Source organism: Danio rerio, chromosome 1 (genome assembly GCF_052040795.2).
Source record: "Danio rerio strain M-AB ecotype USA chromosome 1, GRCz13ab, whole genome shotgun sequence".
Taxonomy (NCBI): Eukaryota; Metazoa; Chordata; class Actinopteri; order Cypriniformes; family Danionidae; genus Danio; species Danio rerio.
In genome coordinates this window covers 11,576,415-11,596,828 of record NC_141021.1, presented here as the reverse complement: position 1 = coordinate 11,596,828, position 20,414 = coordinate 11,576,415, and the positions used below count along the sequence as shown (strand labels likewise).

Here is a 20,414-nt window from a genome sequence, read left to right as displayed (position 1 = left end):
TGACACGTTTCTATGGAAGCTTGTTTCCACCATCTCACAAATCTGACACAAATCTCCACTCACGATCTCAGATCAGCAAGTTACAAACTAGCGATTCTGACTTTTTTTCTTACTACTAGTAGCTTGAGTTGCAACAGCTGCTATGTCGGCACCATTGCCCAGTGGTTAGTGCGCCGGCAGTGCGGCAGTGCTCAGGGCATTCCAAATCCCGGCTCGTGGGACTTTCCCGATCCTACCCCCCTCTCTCTCACACTTCACTTCCTGTCAATCTACTGTCCTGTCAAATAAAGGCAAAAATGCCCCAAAAAATCTTTATAAATAATAATAATAAATCGAGCTGCTAACTTTTCCCCCTCAAAATATTCAAAAGAAAAGAGTTTACGTGTGGTAATTCTTAAGGCTTTCTCAGATCTGGGTTTATGTTGTACAGTTCTAAATTCTGACTTTCTGACTTGGAATTGACGAGTAAAAAAATGTCAGAATTATGAGATAAAAAGTTTATTACGTTTATTAACCTTTTATTCTAAGGAAGAAATGAGCACCCATCTAATTCACCCCTAAAACAAAGGGAATATTAAGTATTATTATTATTATTATTATTATTATTATTATTTATTTTTGTTTTTGTATAATTAATAAAGGTTTTGGGCCATTAAACATTATCAAACCTATGTATTGCATTGATTTTGAGGTGAAATATTACTGACTCTTTCCTCACAGGTTTTCACCCATTTAGGCAGAGCATCAAACTATGAACATGTTCTCCATTTTCTTGTCTGTTGCTCTCCGTGGATGAATCTCTCCTATGAGTAGTTGTGTAGCGGTTCACTGATTTTCATGCAGGCCCAGTGTAAAGCTCTGACTAAAGTAACCAGCACCAGGACAATGAAAAATACCCAGGATGCGTAAATGCCCTTATATTTCTGTGCTTTCAACCATGTACCAGCCTATATAGAGAGAAAGAGAAACAGATACAAGAGGACTCCTGTTAGTCTGAAATGCATTTAAAAAAAAGAGAAAGAAATCAAAAAATGCTTTATTCTTACAATCAATCCCGCTGTTGTTATGACGAAGATCAAACACAACAGGAAACATATCAAACTCCGTTTTCGAGGGTACCTCTGGCCTATCGATGAACTATATGGATAAAAAAGAATTGAAGTTCGTGCAATTATTTCATTTGTAGTTAATGTAACAAAGCAGTACTGAATAGAGACATAAAAACGTACACTTTTCTGCAGTGTGGACAGCGAGCCAATGTCCGATCTGTAAACTCTGTCCACTAAATCAACAATGGAAACACAATTGATGAGAAAACGAATCAATAAAGAGATTTGAAATGATTTTTTTTTTAAATGGATATGAAAAGTTCTTACCAAGAAGGTCTTTGCACAGTGGCCACAGGAAACTCTGGCTCCAGTAGGCTGAGGATTTGGACTCCCTGCACCAGGATTAACTGGACCTAAATTGATAACTCGCTTACTATTCCAACAAATAAAAAAAAGAGACACAAACATAGAAATTGATGCTCCTTCTTTAAACTCAGCATTAAAAATAATAAGACAATTTTACAAAGCACTCTTTAAGCCATCAAAAAGAAAATTAATTTATTAATATATATATATATATATATATATATATATATATATATATATTTTTTTTTTTTTTTTTTTTTTTTAACGGAGAAAAGATTTTTTCAACACATTTTTAAACATAATAGTTTTAATAACTCATTTCAAATAACTGATTTATTTAATCTTTACCATGATGACTGTAAATATTTGACTAGATATTTTTCAAGACAGCTTAAAGTGACATTTAAAGGCTGAAGTAGGTTAATTAGATTAACTAGGCAGGTTAGGGTAATAAGGCAAGTTATTGTATAACGATGGTTTGTTCTGTAGATTATCGAGAAAAAATATAGCTTAAAGGGGCTAATAATTTTGTCCCTAAAATGGTGTTTAAAAAATTTAAAAACTAATTTTATTATAGCCAAAATAAAACAAATAAGCCTTTTTCTAGAAGAAAAAATATTATCAGACATACTGTGAAAATTTCCTTGCTCTGTTAAACATCATTTGAAAAATATTTAAAAAAGAAGAAAAAAAAAATCGAAGGGGGCTAACAATTCTGACTTCAACTGTATATATTCTTAAGTTGCTAATAATATCATCTTTAGCCGATTTTACATCTATGATTTTCTGTTTACCATCACACTTAAAATACAATATATACAATTATAAAACATAAATATATTTCTACTGTTCTGTCTGGTTCTTGAATCTGATTGGCTGATAGCTGTGCGATATTCTGCCAGTAACAGCACTTGACCAGCCTCTTCATTCTTGTGAATTACTCCGCCCACATACAGCAACAAGCAGAGGACACTCTACAGTTTGACAAATATTGCTGCTGTTGGACAACATAATGTACTTTTGAGGCTTTTTAATCGCAAATGTAGTTGTTTAGATTAAAACTGTGCAGTTTATTTATAAAAATAGTGCCTATTTTAAAATATTTATCATTTATGAGAGAAAGCGCATCAGCGTTCATTAGCCTGTCTTTGAGCAAACACGGTTGACGATGTTCATTCACAAGATGGCGACAGGATGCATAATAAGCCCTAAAAGAAAAATAGCACAATTTCAAACTAAAGCTGATCAAATCATTATTAAACAAGTAATAGACATTCTAAGTCGATCTCTCTCTTTTGTATGTTGTAGTACTGTATTCATACCATTGTAATATTGTGATCTCCCTATTGAAAAAGACAAATTCTGGGAAATCCCTGTAGACTGATGGCATTTCATCCGTTCAGCCTTATAATCTTAAAATGTCAGCAAATTGATCTGTTTTGTCAAAATTTTAGACATTACCCTAAAGAATCATTCAAATACTAGCTCTAAATTGACATTGATTAGCATTAGCTAATGATAGACCAGCCAGGAACAATCATAAGCATGTGATCCTCTAGAAATTAGTTTGTAAATAAACTTCACTAATCATAAATATGAACACAACACTGGACATAAGAGCAGTTTTTAGAAACCTATACCTAACATACTGGAGCAGTAATCCAACTATACACAACCTAAGGCAGACGTTACAAGTAGTTTTGGGTAATACAGAACAATATTGAGCGTGATATCAGATTAAAATGCCTCCTTAATTCTCTCACCAGTAAGGCCGAGGACAGGCGATCCTCTGTGAGGTGACTTTGCAGATGAGCAGGCAGTTACACGGACACCTCACATACTTCTTTCCCGCTGGAGCGTTCTTTATAGGCTAGAGAAAAAACAGGAAATGATCTTACAGTCTGAACTTTCATTTTTCTGAAAGGACAGTTAACCCAAAAAGGAAAGTTTGCTGGTCATTTCTTGACCCTCGGGCTATTCTACAGGTGTCAAAGCCAATTCCTGGAGGGCCACAGCTCTGCACAGTTTAGTTCCAACCCTAATTAAACACCTGATCAAACTAATTGAGTACTTCAGGCTTGTTTGAAACCTACAGGTAAAGTTGCGATCACACTGCACATTTCTCCCTATCGACTTCTGTTCATACGCACACTGCGTCAGACCGGAACCGCAAGTTCATGCGTCAAGATTTGCAGTTCACTGCAGTGCAAAGTTAAAGCTAGGTGAACTCTGACCTGCCAAATTGCATCACTTGACTGCGTGAGACCAATCGCGGATCAAAACATGACCTCTCTGGACAAAAATTTTAAATATACACAAATCGCTCATTTTTTAAAAATGTCTAATTATCTTGTTTAAGCCCGCCCCTTTTCGCAGAGCCGTACAACAGAATTTCGCACGCACAAAATCTAGTGTGACCGCAGCTTTAGGCCTACTCACACTATGCTATCCGAACTATGGCCAGGCCCGTTTCCCGGATCGTTTGAAAAGTGTAAGTGCTCTGAATCGGGCTCAGGCACGGTTCACTAGGCTGGCCTTGGTCCGGTTGGAAGAGCGCGGTTCACTTAGGCTTTGACGCAGTACATCCATACAAACCCCACCCCTATACCCAACCATCATGGGGGGATGAGCAAAAGGAGGCGTGGCACCAAACCCCACCCCTATACCCAACCATCATGGGGGGATTAGCAAAAGAAGGCGTGGCACCAAACCCCACCCCTATACCCAACCATCATGGGGGGATTAGCAAAAGAAGGCGTGGCACCAAACCCCACCCCTATACCAAACCATCATGGGGGGATGAGCAAAAGGAGGCAAGGCACCAAACCCCCAATGAATATCACTGCATCCAATCCCCATGCATAACATAAGCAATCAAGACTCGGAAACAACACACCCTTTATTAATCAACAAAAAATAAATACGTTTTTCAAAAATCACTAATTTGAATCCCCAATATCCACAGTTGCAGCCTAAAATGCACGCGAAATCAATAGTTACAATGTTTATTTTGCTAGCCCACAAGGTTATTCTTAAGGTGGATAAAAAGTGTTTGTTTTGGTAATCTTCAATAAAAGACTATTGGTTGCGAGATGTGACTTTTAAGGGACTGTTTCATATGGATTTATTAATCATTCTTACGGTTCAATGAATGCAAACTGCCGTAGTTTATTAAATACGCAAACCCCTCACTGCACGGCAGCTGCGCACCTTCAGCAGACCTCCTCATTCCTGCAGCATGAGGGCTTTATGATTGTTCATGAGCGCCAAAAGTGGCGAAATATCGGACTGCATGTCACTGCATAACAAATGACTTAAATGATTTAACTAGAGAAATCTCCACTGTGCTGAGTAAGAGCGCTTACTGAACAGAATCGATGACGTAAGCGTGCCCAGGCACGTGTTTTTTAAACAATAAATGTTTTTTAAACATTAAAAAAAAAATTATCAGTCACAGGGAGAACATGGAAACTCCACAAAGAAATGCCAACTGACCCAGCTGGGGCTCGAACAAGCGACCTTCGTGCTGTGAGGCGACCCACTGAGCCACCGTGCAGAAACATCCAGCAGCATAATGAGCTGCTTTTAACATCTAAAAATGAATGGAAGTGAATGAGAACAGAAGTTTTGAGCCAAAAAATAAACGAAAAAGAAAGCTCCGCCCCCTACTTAATATTCAGTTTCAGCAGGAAGTACATCAACATGCTGAAATAACAGTCTCAGCAATTGTGGAGCTCAATGTAAATAGTCACCTACATCTCGAATTGACTGTGGATAAATCAACAGTAAAGTTAAATTTTGGGTGAACTGTCCCTTTAAATCTGTAACAGGTTTCATCTCCTCACTAATCACTGAACATGTGATGAAAGGAATCCTAAATGAATGTGTTTGTTGACTCACTGTAGCCTCATTGCAGACGCCACATTTGACCACATGCTGGTGGATTTTGCCCTCCACGCTAATAAGCGACTGACAGACTCTGCAGCTGATGACAGGAGCGCTGCTGCTCTCCGGAGAGCCCAGCGGGGAGTACGGTGGAGGAGCTTCTCCCAGCATTGGAGGAGCCGACGGGAACACTGCGAAATCTGGGGGAAAATGACTGACTTCAGCGAAAAATGACAATTTCCTTTCCATTCAAGTATTATTAGTGTTGCATTCATGATGTCAAATCACACAAGACTAATTCAGCAGGGATTCTCCTGAGGCTTTCTAATTTTCAGTCATCCAAGAGTATGAGGTCTGTTGGAAAAAATTCTCATTGTTTTCTTCTACAATATAAACTGCATAGACTCATAACTCAGACTATTTTACTAATAAATTGAAATTATTATTATAACAACCCACAGGAATACATCTTGTAAGTCAGCAGTGAGTTTGACATCATAGCTGCAGTATGCATTAATAAGTAAATGTCAGTGAAACTTTCTGGAAAAGAATTATTATTATAAAAAAATACTAAATATATTCTTAAAGCATATTCAACTGGGGGGGGGGGGGTCAGCTAGCAGATATAACAGATAGATAGATAGATAGATAGATAGATAGATAGATAGATAGATAGATAGATAGATAGATAGATAGATAGATAGATAGGACGAAATCTGCAAAACAATAAATAAATATGCAAATATATAAATAAACCAGTAAATAAATGCAAAAATTCCTGCATAAATAAAACATTAAATAAATAAAAATGCAATTAAATAAAGTAACGCTTCTTGGGGGGAGGGGGGTAGTTTAGCATTTTGTTTTTCCTAAAAAAATTGTGCAATTTATTTATTTATTTATTTATCTGTCTGCACTATTAATTATTTATATATTTATGCAGGAATGTGTGAATTTATATATACATTTATTTATTTGCATATTTATTTATTATTTTATTTATGCAGGAATTTATGGAATTATTTACTGTATAAATTTGCATATTTGTTAATTAATCATTTTTGCAAGCTTCGTCCTCCATAGATAGATAGATAGATAGATAGATAGATAGATAGATAGATAGATAGATAGATAGATAAAAAGGTTAAAAAGTAGTCTCTTTTAAAATAAAAATATTTATTCACCTGTATATATGCATTAAAACATTACTTTGACAACGAAATCAGGTAAACAAAGAATATTTTATATATGCTTCATACACAACATTAATAATACTGTACATATTTCACCCTTTTATACAAATTATCTTATATATATATAAATTGTAAATATGCATTAATGATAAGAACAGTGTGCCTGAAATACGACAGATAACAGAAAATATTAATATTAATAAAGTAAATAAATTAACTAAAATCTAATCGTTCATTCTTTTCATGCACATTCACTGTATTTTTTTGCTTGCAAAGTGAATCAATTGAAAGGCCAATGAACAGCGTTTATTAATACTCCCGCTGATGATTACAGTCAATAACACTCAGACGGATACACTGAAAATAATCCGAGGGCAATCATGATTCCTTTTGTCATGTGATTCAGGTGAACTCAGTAATCGGACGCTAATCTATTTGTGGTGAGCTGACGGTCTCCAGATTACAGATTACTGCACATTGAACCACATGATCAACATATGCACTCACTGTGCGGTGTGTACAATAAATGACAACACAATTCATAAACCGCAGGATTCTCAAATCCTGCTTATTCAGATAACGTGAGCGTAGGCATCATTGCCAGTGGATCTAAATAGTACTTTACAATTCGCATATGTTCAAATATACTGTGGATAGCAAAATGAACATGCTGTAAATTACAGCCAGTGTCAATCTGGATCATGTTTGACTCACTCTGCGGTTTGCTGATCGGTCGGTAGGGCTCGTCTCCCAGTGACAGTCCCGTCATTCCATCGCGACCGTCCAATAGTAAAGGTGATCGTTCCCCGTCAGCCATACCGTAAACGGGCACAAAATCTGCAACTAAATCCTGATGCTGATGTTTGTCACCGGTGAATGTTGTCACGCAAAGCAAAAAAAAGTGATGCGTGAAAGTAAAGCTCCAGGAAGCGTCAGAGAATCACATGATTTCTGCTATCAGGAAGTCGACAACAAAAATAACAACACTAGCACGTGACCATAGATTAGGCCAATGAGCGGCGAGTTCGCAAGAATTGAAAAATTTATATGATCCCATTTTAATTAGCTGTCGCTCATTTAGGTGTGCTGTGCTTTGAGTGAAATATTAATGTCCAGCTCTCACTATAGACGCCTTTAAAAAAGAAAAAAGCTGACTGCATTTGTGAATGTCAAATATTAGGAGCAGATAAATGCTTTTTATTTACAGTCAGGTCGCTTAATTATTCTGTAAAATAAGATCATTTGTGTCATCATTGCAATAACTGTTGTTTTAAGGGATAAAATCATATTCAAACACATAGCAGGGTTATTGCAGGCTTCACCAGTGAAATTAAAGACCCATTATCAAGGAAATTTTACACTTATACAAAGCTAAATGTTAAGGATTTTTTTGGAACAGCCCAGTTGGAAAAGATCAAAAACTGATTATAATTTAATAGATTTAATAATACAATAATGATAATCTAATAACAAATATTGGTCAGGTCGGTATCCTTAGCAGTAAATAAATGGAGAACATTTAAATGAATTCCTCTGTAAGGCAAGTAATAGTGTTAATGCTATTTTAAAATAAAATGTTTTATTGAGATGGATTGTTGGTGATCATTTGAGTGTTAATGGCCAGATTAGGCAGCTATACATGACCAAAGGAAATTAAGACCTGTTAAAAAGATTTAAGACCTACAACACTATATTTCAGTAGATTTAAGACTTTTTAAGGCCTAAAATATAGTTTTTGAGATTTAAGACTTTAAGACCCCGCAGATACCCTGCATAGTATAGAGAGTTAATATAGTAAAAATCTTGTCAGGCATTTTCAGAACTGTAATAATTAAATAAAATATTAAACAATTATTCAAGAAATGTTGTCATTTTAAATATTTATACTTCACCAAAATCCTTTAAAATGTCTGTAAACATAAACACATTCAAAAGTTCCCATTTGTGAGCAAGTACGTTTTCATGTTTTCATATTTAACAAAAACAAAACAAAATATTATAATAAGTAAATTTTTACATAAGTTTACATTTTACACACACTTGGCAGATTATTTCACGTGATTTCACATTATTGTTTTTCCTATTATATTAATTGAATTTTTTACTTGCATTCAATATAATTTCTATGTATAAGATCACTTAACCCTTGTGCACTTTTTAAATTTACTACTCTTTTGTTATGTTTGGGATAAAAACATCCACTGAATTAAACTGCTGTAAAAATACATAAACTTTTCAATTTTGAATTCTGAATTTCTCAGTCCTGATCAAAACTACTAAATGTTTTTTTTTTTTTTAATGACAGGATTTTATCTCTTTAATTGCCAAGTTCACAAATGATGTTACTGATTTGGGGGAAGAAAAAAAAAAACACAAATTACATATTTTCAATATATAAAGCAATCGTGGACAAAAACATTTTTTTTTACCTTTTGTCACAGTCTTGGACATGTGAATGATTAGTGACATCATTGGCTTTGATGCATTGTTAGATTTTTATTTGTTCTCCCGAATTTACTTATGGTGGCTGTTTTTGCCCCATTGACTTCCATAAGAACCACATTTGATGGTGCATAAACACACAGTCTTTGTTTTCTGTTTACTCCGTGTAGATCTGAGAGCTGAGATGCATATTTAGATTTTCACAGACACATCAAGGTAAGTGTGCAAAGGTCCCTCACACACTCACAGACACACATACACACTTTAAATTGCTGTTATACTTTATAAAAAGTGCACAGGCCTATATAAAAGGTTAATGGTTCCAACTGAAGATCAGCAGTACAAATTACAAATTTTACCTCTTCCCAACAGGGAAAACTACCAACAATCAAAAATGCATTAGTATATGATCTCATGATTTTGTAATTAAAAAATTGGGTTATAATGGAAGTCAATGAGGCAAAAACAGCCACCAAAAGTGAAAATCACCAAAAATAATGCAAAGGCAATGCTGTTTCACATGTCCAAGACTTTGAAAAAAGTTAAAATAATCCAGTCCACACTTTTTATATTGAAAATACGTCATTTTGTGTGATTTTTTTTTTACCAAATCAGTTGACATAATTTGTAAACTTAGCAATTAAAGAGTTAAAATCCTGTAATTTTCTAAGCAATTTAATAGTTTTGATCAGGGGTCCGTTCTTCATACCTTGCTTAAATGATCAAAGATGATTTGGCAGATCCTGGATCTTTTGATCTTGATAACTGATCTCTGGCTAATTTGGTTCTTTAAACAAGTTTGTGAATCAGATAAAATGTCTGGATAAACTGATCTGAGATTGCTGCGTGTGTTGTGAAGGACAGATCTATCGAACCTCGAAATCCTGATCAGCAATGCAACGATTGGCTGACGGCACAGCAGCGTAATGACATCATCTGATTAATATTCAATTATCCATGTGAGCAAAATTACATAAAATTTGCAGTGAACAGTTTGTTAAATATGAAACGCAATAACTTTCCACTTTGTTGTGTGCCAAAAATAATTCTGCTTGCTGAAACACAGAAAAAAGTAATGGCCAAATTCAGACTCAAATCCCCCCAAAGTGGATGAAAACATCCTCAACAGCACAAAAGAGTTAATCATAATTTAACGTAAACACAAAATATGATGTCTTTAACCCATATATAATATAACACTTCCTGTTATTTAAAATGACTAAATTAAGATTATTAAAAGCTCTAACTTGATTAAACACAACAATAATTACCGTGAATTTCCTAAATAATAAAACGCAGTGTTTCTATATTCAGCACCACTGGTTTTATTTCCAACTAAACTCACGATTTTAAAAGCGAGAAGAAGCCAGAGTATGAAAAACATGTCTTTTACTTCACGTGAGTCAGAGCAGCATTTAGACAGACACAAAATCACAAATAAATATCCATGTAAACATTATCAATATACAAGTTCATCTGTTATGTACACACATCCCTCAAGCTGTCCGCGAAAAACAGCAAAAGCGTGAACGTTTCGAACAAACCAAACAAATAAATAAAAATAAAATAGTCTAATACCCTGAAAACGCAGCAACACTTTTGTCAGAAATCAAAGTTATAAAATACATCTTTATATACAGTCCTCATGTAAAATGGAGTACAGTCCATGTACCCAAACACACACACACATTATGAAATCGAAATGGATGACGGCGAGTCCTATTGCATTTACCTGATAAAGTCAACACAGCTGACCTTGTCCCTTAATGCAAATTAGTGGTTACTGTACCGTATACAACACAATGTATACTGGTTGCTGGTTAACATACTGATTTAACAACTTTAAACAAGACTCTTCCGAAAAAAAAAAAAAAAAAAAAATCATAAAATCTCCCGGGTAATATCAAAAGAAACATTTAGTTGATTAGATGAAGAAAAAAGATTCAGTACCTTGTAATAATCTCTGTGTGTAATGGAGAAGCAGTAAGCAGAAGTACACAAAAGCACTCACACACCATTCATGAGAGCTGAAATCTGCATCTCAGTAACGTAATATCCACAGTTCCCAACACACACACACACACATATATGATACTGCCATACTGATTGAGCGGTCAAAAGGACTGATGAAAAACTGGTTAGTGTTACACGTCGTAATCAGGAAGTGCTGAATAACTGATGCCGCCAACAGAAGGAGGGGTGGAATGAAGCGGGAATAACCAACACAGTATAGAACCTGTAGACAGGTGAGAGAAATACATTTAGTATTATTAGAAATGCTGTTGAGAATGTTGGGTCACTATGTGTAAAGCAGGGGTACCCAAACTTTTTTTTTGAAGAGCCAAAAAACCAAATATCATTGATAGCTGTGGGCCAAACATAAATATACCATTTACTAATTTACATTAAAGTTGCCATGGCTAATTTCCTAATTTATTTAATAATATTGAATAATAAATAGAAAACTTTACTTTGAATTATATTAACTAATGCAGTATAATTTTTTCTATTAAAACTTATTTTGATTAAAAACATCAACAATCACATTTATAACAAAGTGGTGTTCAATGCTGAATACAATAGGCAAGCAGAAGCTGCCTTTGACTTGATTCACTCACCAAAGTCTTTTGCATTGTCCCCTATGAGTCGTTTGTACATTTTCAACTAAATCTGATTAATTTACACCGCTGAAATTGAAAATTTTATTTGAGAGACCTTTTTGGTTGCTTAACACTAAAACAAACAAATAAAAGGTTAAATTCAATTTAAAATGACAATCTCTAAACCACTCTTAGATGGGATGGCGGGCCAATTCAAAGGTTACTACGAGCTAACTTTGGCCCGCGGGCCCTAGTTTGGGCATCACTGGTTTAAAGAAATGGCTCACCCGGAAATTAAAATTTGCATTTGCGAGGCATTTGCATGTAAACCACACCCCCAAAAATATTTGGCTGCTTGTTTAAACTACTGTACTTATATAATATAAGCTGAAACAGCACAATTCTTGAGATTATTGTGGACAACTTAGCGGTTTTAGGTTCAATCCACTTAAATTTATTAAGTTAACCTAATCGGTTTGTGTTGGGACAACATGAATTAATTGTGTGGAACCCAGCATTTTTTACAGTGTAGCGATGGCCGATGTGGACTTTATTATGTCACAATATTTTCTGGTATTTATTGCCATAACAATATTATTGACAATTATTCATAAGTATTAATAGATGATATTAGATGATATTAGATTGATTAGATTGAGTACTGCGAATAATAATGCATCTTTATTAAACACTAAATTATCATATTTTAATAATATCTAACATGGTTACTCACCGCGTCCAAAAACTTCTCTCAGCAGTGCAATTTTTGGCTTTCTTGTGTGTGCAACGTGTGATGGCTGGCTGTTGTTGGCTTTGTCTTTTATTAGTCTGTTCCTCATCTGCTCAATGGGCGTCTCATCAGTTATTATGGACACCAGCTTTGGACAAAAACACGAGAGAGATCAATATATAGATCAATATATAGAACAAATATACTTAAACTTAGAATCGACAAAAGACAGCCATTTAAAATTTAAATTAAAAAAGATGAAATAAATGTCATTCCATAAACGATGTCAGTTCTGTTTAATTAGACATTTTTTGCTAAAAATTCTTTAATCTTATTGAACGTTTTCTTACAGAACTTAAAATTAATATGTACATTACCATTAAGAATACTGACATTATTAAGATATTATTAATGATTAATCTCTTCTCTGCCAAAGAAGGTTGTATTTATTTGATCAAAAATATCTTTAACCCTCTCCTGCAGCACAGTGAAGCCTAGATGGTATACAACTGAGGATACTCACGTCTATATAGCATCATTTTTGTGATACTGTACAACAAATTACTGTGAGGGTTATGTTTAGGGTTAATGTAGGTGTAGCCGCTAACAAAATACAATTAATGCGCAATTTAATAAATAATATTAATACTTCACATTAACTTTCGATCACAGCTGTATTCCTTCTAGCAACAACTGCAGGAGAGATCCGAGCTGCTGTATTTACATGATATTTTTTCATAATTTTCTGCCGAAATATATGAAGGTGAGCAACTGTTTGTCTGGGAGAAGAATATAAAGACAATATTCTAGTAACATAAACAGTGTGTCTCTTATGTGAACAAAGCACACCATCCAGTTATATTGAAAAATAATTAGGAGACATCTGTGTGTAGTTTACAAACCTTAAATGGTAAGTTTTGCTTGTTGTTATGTGTATTTGAATGTCTGAAACCTAAAATAAATGTTCTTTGTTTGAAGGCATGGATAAATTTTGATTTATGACAAGTGGTGTGATTGTACACTTCAGGGGCCAGACAAGGCTGATCACACCAGTGTGATTGTACACATGAAAGGGTTAAAATAATATAATATTAAAAAAAAAAAAAAAAAACTTTTAATGCAAATACAAAAAAATCTACTTTAAATAAACTGCATTTTAAAATGTATTCAAAAACAAAATGTATATAAAATAATAAAAATAAACTATTTTAATTTTTATCTAATAAATGAATGCTTGGTAAACAGAAGTTTTTTTCAAAAACATTACTAAATCTTCATGTGTTCAAGTTTTGACTGGTAGTGTGTATGTTAATTTCAAACTGTGAAGAAAAAAAACACGGACTATTTCACAGTTCTGTCATGTAAACATACTGTAACAATGAATCAGTACTGTGGCTGTAGATTAATTTTAAAATGATATTAATATATAATTTCAGTAATAAAAAACGTGGAAGCATACCTGGTCATAAAATATTACCAAGACAAAAACTCCAAAAAGTATCGACTCCACCAGTAAAATAATATAATGTGCCCTGTAAAAAAATAAAAATAAAAAAACAATGTGAGAAGTAGTAATAGCTGAACAAAAAAAAACCAATTTCCATTATATAACATTAATACAGTTTCTCAGAAAGAAATTGTACTTACACAATGAGATGTTTGCTGGGAGCTTCTTCTCCTTCTTTCTCTTCATCTCCTTCTCTTTCACTCCTTATCCTCCACACCCAGGCTGAAACCACCAGTGCCATGGAGTACAAGCTAGCCATGCCTACAGAAACAACATGGCAGATCTGCTGAAACACTTCATGCTCCTTTACTTTGTGAAATATTGTCTGTGAGCGGATCTTAAAACTCACCCGTGTAGAAAAGAAACTGAATGAAGTATTTCTGATTAAGCTCTCCAACACAGTTATTAATCCTACAAAAGAGAAAAAGGAACACCTGTACAGTACATATGGTATATTGTTGTATTAATAAATTTAAGTTGCTTTAAACTGTTAAATTTGACACAGTTGATATGATTGTAACCAAGACCAAACATTCACTGGGGTCGCCACAAGAACCGCCAACTTATCCAGCATATGTTTTACGCAGCGGATGCCCTTCCAGCTGCAACCCATCACTGGGAAAACAAGACCAAGCATGGTCAAGATAAATATATAAATAAAGTCAAGAAAATGAATAACAATAAATAATAAATTACAGAAAAAAAGTAAAACAATAAAATAATTAAATTAAAATGATTAACAATAAGTGTATTATTATTATTAAATATGTGAAAGACAAATCAAAATAATATACAATGGATTACTACCAAATGTGATGATGAAATTAATACCAGGGTTTTTTTTTAAACCCTTTTACTGCCCTTCTACCAAACGGTTGACAATGTTTTTACTGTTTTAAATAATGACTGTTAAAGTCATTTAAATAATGGTTTAAATAATGTCTTACATACAGCATTGTTGGTTTACAAAAAAAAAAAAAAAAAAAAAAAACATCTTGTTGCACTACTACACTTGGATTTGGTTTTATTGTAAAAACAAAACATGAAAGCATGTTAAATGAGAATCTGACATATTTTATGGCATGCTTTAAAAAATAAATAAAGGTGATTTAGTATTCAAAAAAGTTTTATTTTTTATATATTTTTAAAATAAATTGGTCTTACACTTCATATATTCTTATTTTTATAGTATATGTATTAAGCCCGGTACTTTTACCATAAACCGACCGACATATCAACCATTTGGTAGAGGCTGATAAATTAGGGGATGTGTTGAAAAAAAAATGCACGGAGTGTGTTAACTAGCGATATTAAGAGTTAAGAAATGCAATCCAAACATTTTTTTCTTGGTGGGGTAGTTAAAGGGTTAATTATAAACCTTTAATTTTAAGCATAAAAGCACTTTGACATGAAATCACAGTGTTCAACAGTTAAAAAATGGCATTAACATGCAATAAAATGAGTCTCATGACCAATTCTGTTCAGATATCTTCAAGACACTTACATTTTTTTTTTTTTTTATTATTTAAGCCTTACAAGGGCCTTTTTTTACAATTTCTGAATTTTACAAAAACTGAATTTTGTTAAATATCTGCAAATTTATATGAAATTATTTTGAGACTAATCAAAATGAAATTAAGGTTTAAAGTTCAAATCCAGGCGACGCAGTGGCGCGGTAGGTAGTGCTGTCGCCTCACAGCAAGAAGGTCGCTGGTTCGAGCCTTGGCTGGGTCAGTAGGCGTTTCTTTGTGGAGTTTGCATGTTCCCACTGCATTCACGTGGGTTTCCTCCGGGTGCTCCGGTTTCCCCCACAGTCCAAAGACATGCAGTACAGGTGAACTGGGTAGGCTAAATTGTCCAGTGTATGAATGTGAATGAGTGTGTGTGGATGTTTTCCAGGGATGAGTTGCAGCTGGAAAGGCATGCACTGCATAAAAATGTGCTGGATAAGTTGGCGGTTTATTCTGCTGTGGCGACCCCGGATTAATAAAGGGACTAAGCCAAAAAGAAAATGAATGAATTCAAATCCAATTAGAAGCACTTGATTGGTAAACAAAACTAGAGCAACTCAATCATACAATCATAATCTACCCAAAAGACAATAATACTAGAAAATACTACTTCACATATTGTATTGTACACAATCATTTGCATATTATTCAATAATCACACTGAAAATGAATATAAAAACATAATAATTATATAGCAGCATGTCCTTTATTTTGCAGGGACATTTTTTTAAAAATATATTTGTGGCTTTTGTTACGTTTTTCTGAAAATATATGGAATTTTATGCATTACTTGTTAAGTTTCGCTGTAAAAATACACAACAATCTTTTCTCAAGAATAACTGGGGAGATGAAACTGCATATTTACACACATTTGCATAAGTAAATAAGTTCTATTGTAGTTTATTGTCATTTTCTATCATTGATTAATGCGATTGTTCTTATATATTACTATGTGTGAAAATGTTAAATGTTTACTGTCTTTATCTGATTTTTTGTCACAGTGTTTTTTCATATATGGAATTTTATGCATTCATTCTTGAGTTTTGCTGTAAAAATACACAAAACTCTTTTCAAAGAATCACTGGACTTTAGGAGAGAAGGAACTGCATATTTGCACACATTTGCATAAGTAAATAAGTACACTGAATTATAGGCTCAAAAATAGTGAAAATTAGTTTTCTGTAGATTTCTAAAGGCACAGATTTTGTGTGGGCCTGATCATAAGTAAACACAGCCAATAGTCTAAACTAATATGCATTAATAAGCCTTTAATGTGATGAGATTAGCCAATAAACAGTGAGAAGAGACTGACCACGGGCAGTGATGGTCCATTCTCCTGATGCAGCGCTGACACACTCTACAATGATGAGCTCGAGGAGGACGATACGTCTCACACCGACTGCACACGGTCCAGCCCTCACAGCCCTGAACACAACCATTAAATAAACACACTGTATAATCACTACGCACACTCACTATAGGCACACGACACAAATTATATAAACAAACGTGTATTTTTTTTTTTATGTGTACAACTAGTTTTGATTTATGTGTTATCAGAAATACTAGTTAATCTATGACCTTTTTGATAATGTAAAAAAAAGCTATTTTCTTATGTCAATCCTGTTTTTATTTACATTTATATATTTGACAGAAGCTTTGTGTCAATGGCATATATTTTTATAAATTTTTGGTGATATGCAAGTTTATATCAGATTATTTTGATTAAAATCAAACGTTCCTCTTTTTGTTTTTAGGCCTTTGCTTCTTCCATTTGAATTTTGGATAAGTACACAGAACAAGTCATACATTTATATTTGACTAAAGGGTGACATGGTGGCTAAGTGGTTTGCACTGTCGCCTCACAGCAAGAAGGTTGCTGGTTTGAGTCCTGATTGGGACAATTGGCATTTCTGTGTGGAGTTTGCATGTTCTCCCTATGTTCGCGTGGGTTTCCTTCAGGTGCTGCAGTTTCCCCCTGCATTCCAAAGACATGCGCTACAAGTGAATTCAACAAAGTAAATTGGCTTAGTGTACGTTTGAATGAGTGTGTATGATTGTTTCCCAGAACTGGGTTGCACCTATAAGGGCATTTGCTGTATAAAACCAATTTACTTTGTTGAATTCACTTGTAGCACATGTCTTTGGACTGCAGGGGAAACTGGAGCACCTGAAGGAAACCCCTGGATAAGTTGTTGGTTCATTCTGCTGTGGCGACCACTGTTGATTAAAGGGACTAAGCCGAAGGAAAAGGAAACACAATTATTGTTTTTTTCAGGGATAACTTGATCGTTTTATGCTCAATCCACTTAAATTTGTAAAAAATGATTGTGTTAACTCAATCGATTTGTGTTGGGACAACATAAAGGAATTGTGTGGAACCAAGCTTTTTTTTCGTCAAAGGAAGAAAATTACTATGGAATTCAATGGATACCAAAAACCAGTATTCTTCGAAATATCTTTTTTATGTTCTATAGAAGAAAGAAGCTCTCGCGTAGGTTTTGAACAATTAAAGGGTGGATAAATGATGACAGATATTAAATTTTTAGGTGAACTATCCCTTTAAGACTATTTATAGAAACATTTTTGAGCAGTTGGTATGAATGTTATAATTTTGTTACATTTTGATTTGTTAAATGCTGTTTTTAAAAATCACTCTAATTAATATTATTATTGTTGTTGTTAGATTTTAGATTACATCTGAGAATGTTAAACTATCTATCTGATTTTTGGGTAATTTTTCATAATAATTGAATGCAGATAACTTTGACACATGGCATTAAAAACAAGTATACATCATTTTCTTTACAAAATGGAGCAGTTAAAAAAAATACTTACAGTTACATGAGATGAATAAAACTTTTAATAAAATGCTACATGATATAACATTTTATTTTCAAAGAATTAAAAAAACTTGTAATAAAAGATACACAAGTAAACAGAACAATGGCACTCACTCTGTCATTTAGACGATTCGACTGCGATCTCAGGTCAGAGAAGTCAATGGCTGTTTCAGGTAGAGGAACCATTCCTGTAAAAGTAAATATATCAATATAACCTTTATTTATGAATGATTTATGTAAACCCACACTGCTTCGATCCTGGAATATGTTCATCTTAAAATATTACTAACAACATTCATGGTACAGTAGTTTCAGTGTTAAACTACTAACAGACTACGAATCAACCAATGGGAAAATAAATTGAATTCATTAAACAAGACCTAATAATGTTACATTTTGAGGCACTTACCAGGGTCTGAGAACACTGCCTTTGAGTGACACGCCAGTAGCAGAAATAGAATAATATTAAACACTGATCCATGGAGAGTGCACCATACACTAAACATAAAAAAAGAAAACAGTCAATTTACAAAACAAAATAACCTAACAGTCTTATGACATATAGTTAACAGGTTTGGTGACTTTCGAAAAAAAAGGCCAAGCCATAACAGGTGTGAAACAGCGTAATAAAAAAACGGTATTGAAAATTTACATTTTGATGAATTGAAACACAAATTTCAAGCGACAAACAAAAATCCCGTTCAAATGCGGTGATGTCATTGGCCCATAATGAACATTTCCTGTTTGTCAAACTATTTCATAACTGTAACAATAGGCGATTCAATCATAATTTTATGTTATAACAGCCATCATAACATTATTTATCAATATGTGGCTTATTGTGGATTCTCGGAAGCTATGGAAATTATAAATGTAAAACAGGAAGTATGCTGGAACCATTGTTTTTGTTTACATCCCTCAAAATGGTCATTATTCCACGACATCAACAAATAACATAACAATGGAATAGACCTTTTAAAATTCCATGATATTCCTGAAATTTCATGACCCTCAGCAACACTGATCATAGGCTAACTTAAAATGAAAGGAAATTATAAATAAGCCAAACATGTCACCCAAACAAATCTAAACTAAAAAATAAATAAACAATACACGGTCCGTTTAAACTTGCATCCCTTTCATGACATGAATAACTAGAAAACAGATGGTAACATTTGTACAATTTATCATTAAGAGTATGTTAACCTGTAGCATGAATGTTTTAGAGTACCACGTTACACTTCCAAAAAGACCTGTGAGTAATATCATAATGCACCAGAGTCTTATAAGGTAAAGTGGTTTGTTCATTTCAAGCGAGATAACCTGAAACCTTAGACCTCGAATGTAACCGAGACAAGTGTAGTAAAACCGCTGAATGATGCACTACTGCAGACTGACTGACAGCGCCGATGCGTTTGTAAACAGTTCAAGCGCATTTGAAACACGTTTCGCGGGAAACTCCGTCAGAACGCGGTAAGAATTGGCACACACGTTGCTTTTGATCTGCTGTTGCTATGGGTGATTGATTTGAAAATTAACAATCATATGATGAGCTCACGAACAGCGCGTGTGGACTCAAAAACGACTATTTAAAGGCGGTACTCACCTTCCAGAATACGCGGGAATCAATACATACTGAATTACAACATAGTCCGCGTAAAAGACGCTGAAGTAAGTTAAAATGAGACAAATAAAGCCGCACGGGTCTCGCCGACAGCGAAACGCAGCCATCTTCCCATCTGCGGTCTTCTTGATGACGTCATAAAAGGACGAGCGTTACGTATGCAGTGTTGTCATCTGCTGTTATTAATCCTTCTGACCACCTGCGAGCCTGCATCTCTGATTTAACTTCTTTTAAAATGACACAGTTTTAATAAAAACGTGAACTCGAAAGAATAAGTGTTCTCCTGTTTTTTGAATGTTCTCTCAATGTTTTGTAATAATGCACTCATGTTTATGGAATGTTCCCATGTTTTATGTTTTTTAGATGTTCCTTAAATGTTTTTAAATGTTCCCTGTTTGTTTTGGAATCGTCTCGTGTTTTAAGAATGTTCCCTCAATGTTTCTGAATGTTTTTTTTTTTTGTTTTGTAATGTGCCCTCTATGTTTTCTAATGTTCTCGTGTTTTTAGAATTTTTTCTCAATGTTTTGGAATGTTCTCATGTTTTTAGAATGTTTTCTCAGTTTTGAATGTGCCTATTTTATGGAATGTCGATGTTTTGGAATGTTCTCTGTGTTTTGAAATGTTTGCATGTTTTTGGAATGTCCTGTCAATGTTTTGGAATGTT

General features: G+C 34.1%; 2 protein-coding genes across 4 annotated transcripts; both read right to left on the bottom strand.

The window, feature by feature from the left end:
- Positions 1–490: 490 nt before the first annotated feature.
- On the bottom strand, positions 491–7,449 carry pip4p1b (phosphatidylinositol-4,5-bisphosphate 4-phosphatase 1b). 2 transcript variants are annotated; one of them, NM_001159921.1, is made up of 7 exons: positions 7,208–7,425; positions 5,316–5,500; positions 3,179–3,285; positions 1,377–1,482; positions 1,230–1,282; positions 1,047–1,137; positions 491–947 (listed from the first exon to the last, which is right to left on the bottom strand). In NM_001159921.1, exons 1-7 carry the CDS (start codon positions 7,308–7,310, stop codon positions 804–806), a joined length of 789 nt encoding a protein of 262 aa, NP_001153393.1. In that variant the 5' UTR covers positions 7,311–7,425; the 3' UTR covers positions 491–803. The 2 variants fall into 2 exon arrangements, with proteins under 2 accessions (NP_001153393.1, XP_087091777.1); XM_087235651.1 differs by lacking the exons at positions 491–947; positions 1,047–1,137; positions 1,230–1,282; positions 1,377–1,482 and adding an exon at positions 1,679–2,623 and having other exon boundaries at positions 7,208–7,449.
- Positions 7,450–10,307: 2,858 nt separating this feature from the next.
- Positions 10,308–19,881, bottom strand: zgc:77880. 2 transcript variants are annotated; one of them, NM_200891.1, is given in 9 exon segments: positions 10,308–11,171; positions 12,269–12,413; positions 13,725–13,797; positions 13,913–14,033; positions 14,122–14,183; positions 16,596–16,708; positions 18,241–18,314; positions 18,536–18,624; positions 19,733–19,863. In NM_200891.1, coding segments are annotated over 9 exon segments (894 nt in total). In that variant the 5' UTR covers positions 19,858–19,863; the 3' UTR covers positions 10,308–11,079.
- Positions 19,882–20,414: the final 533 nt, after the last annotated feature.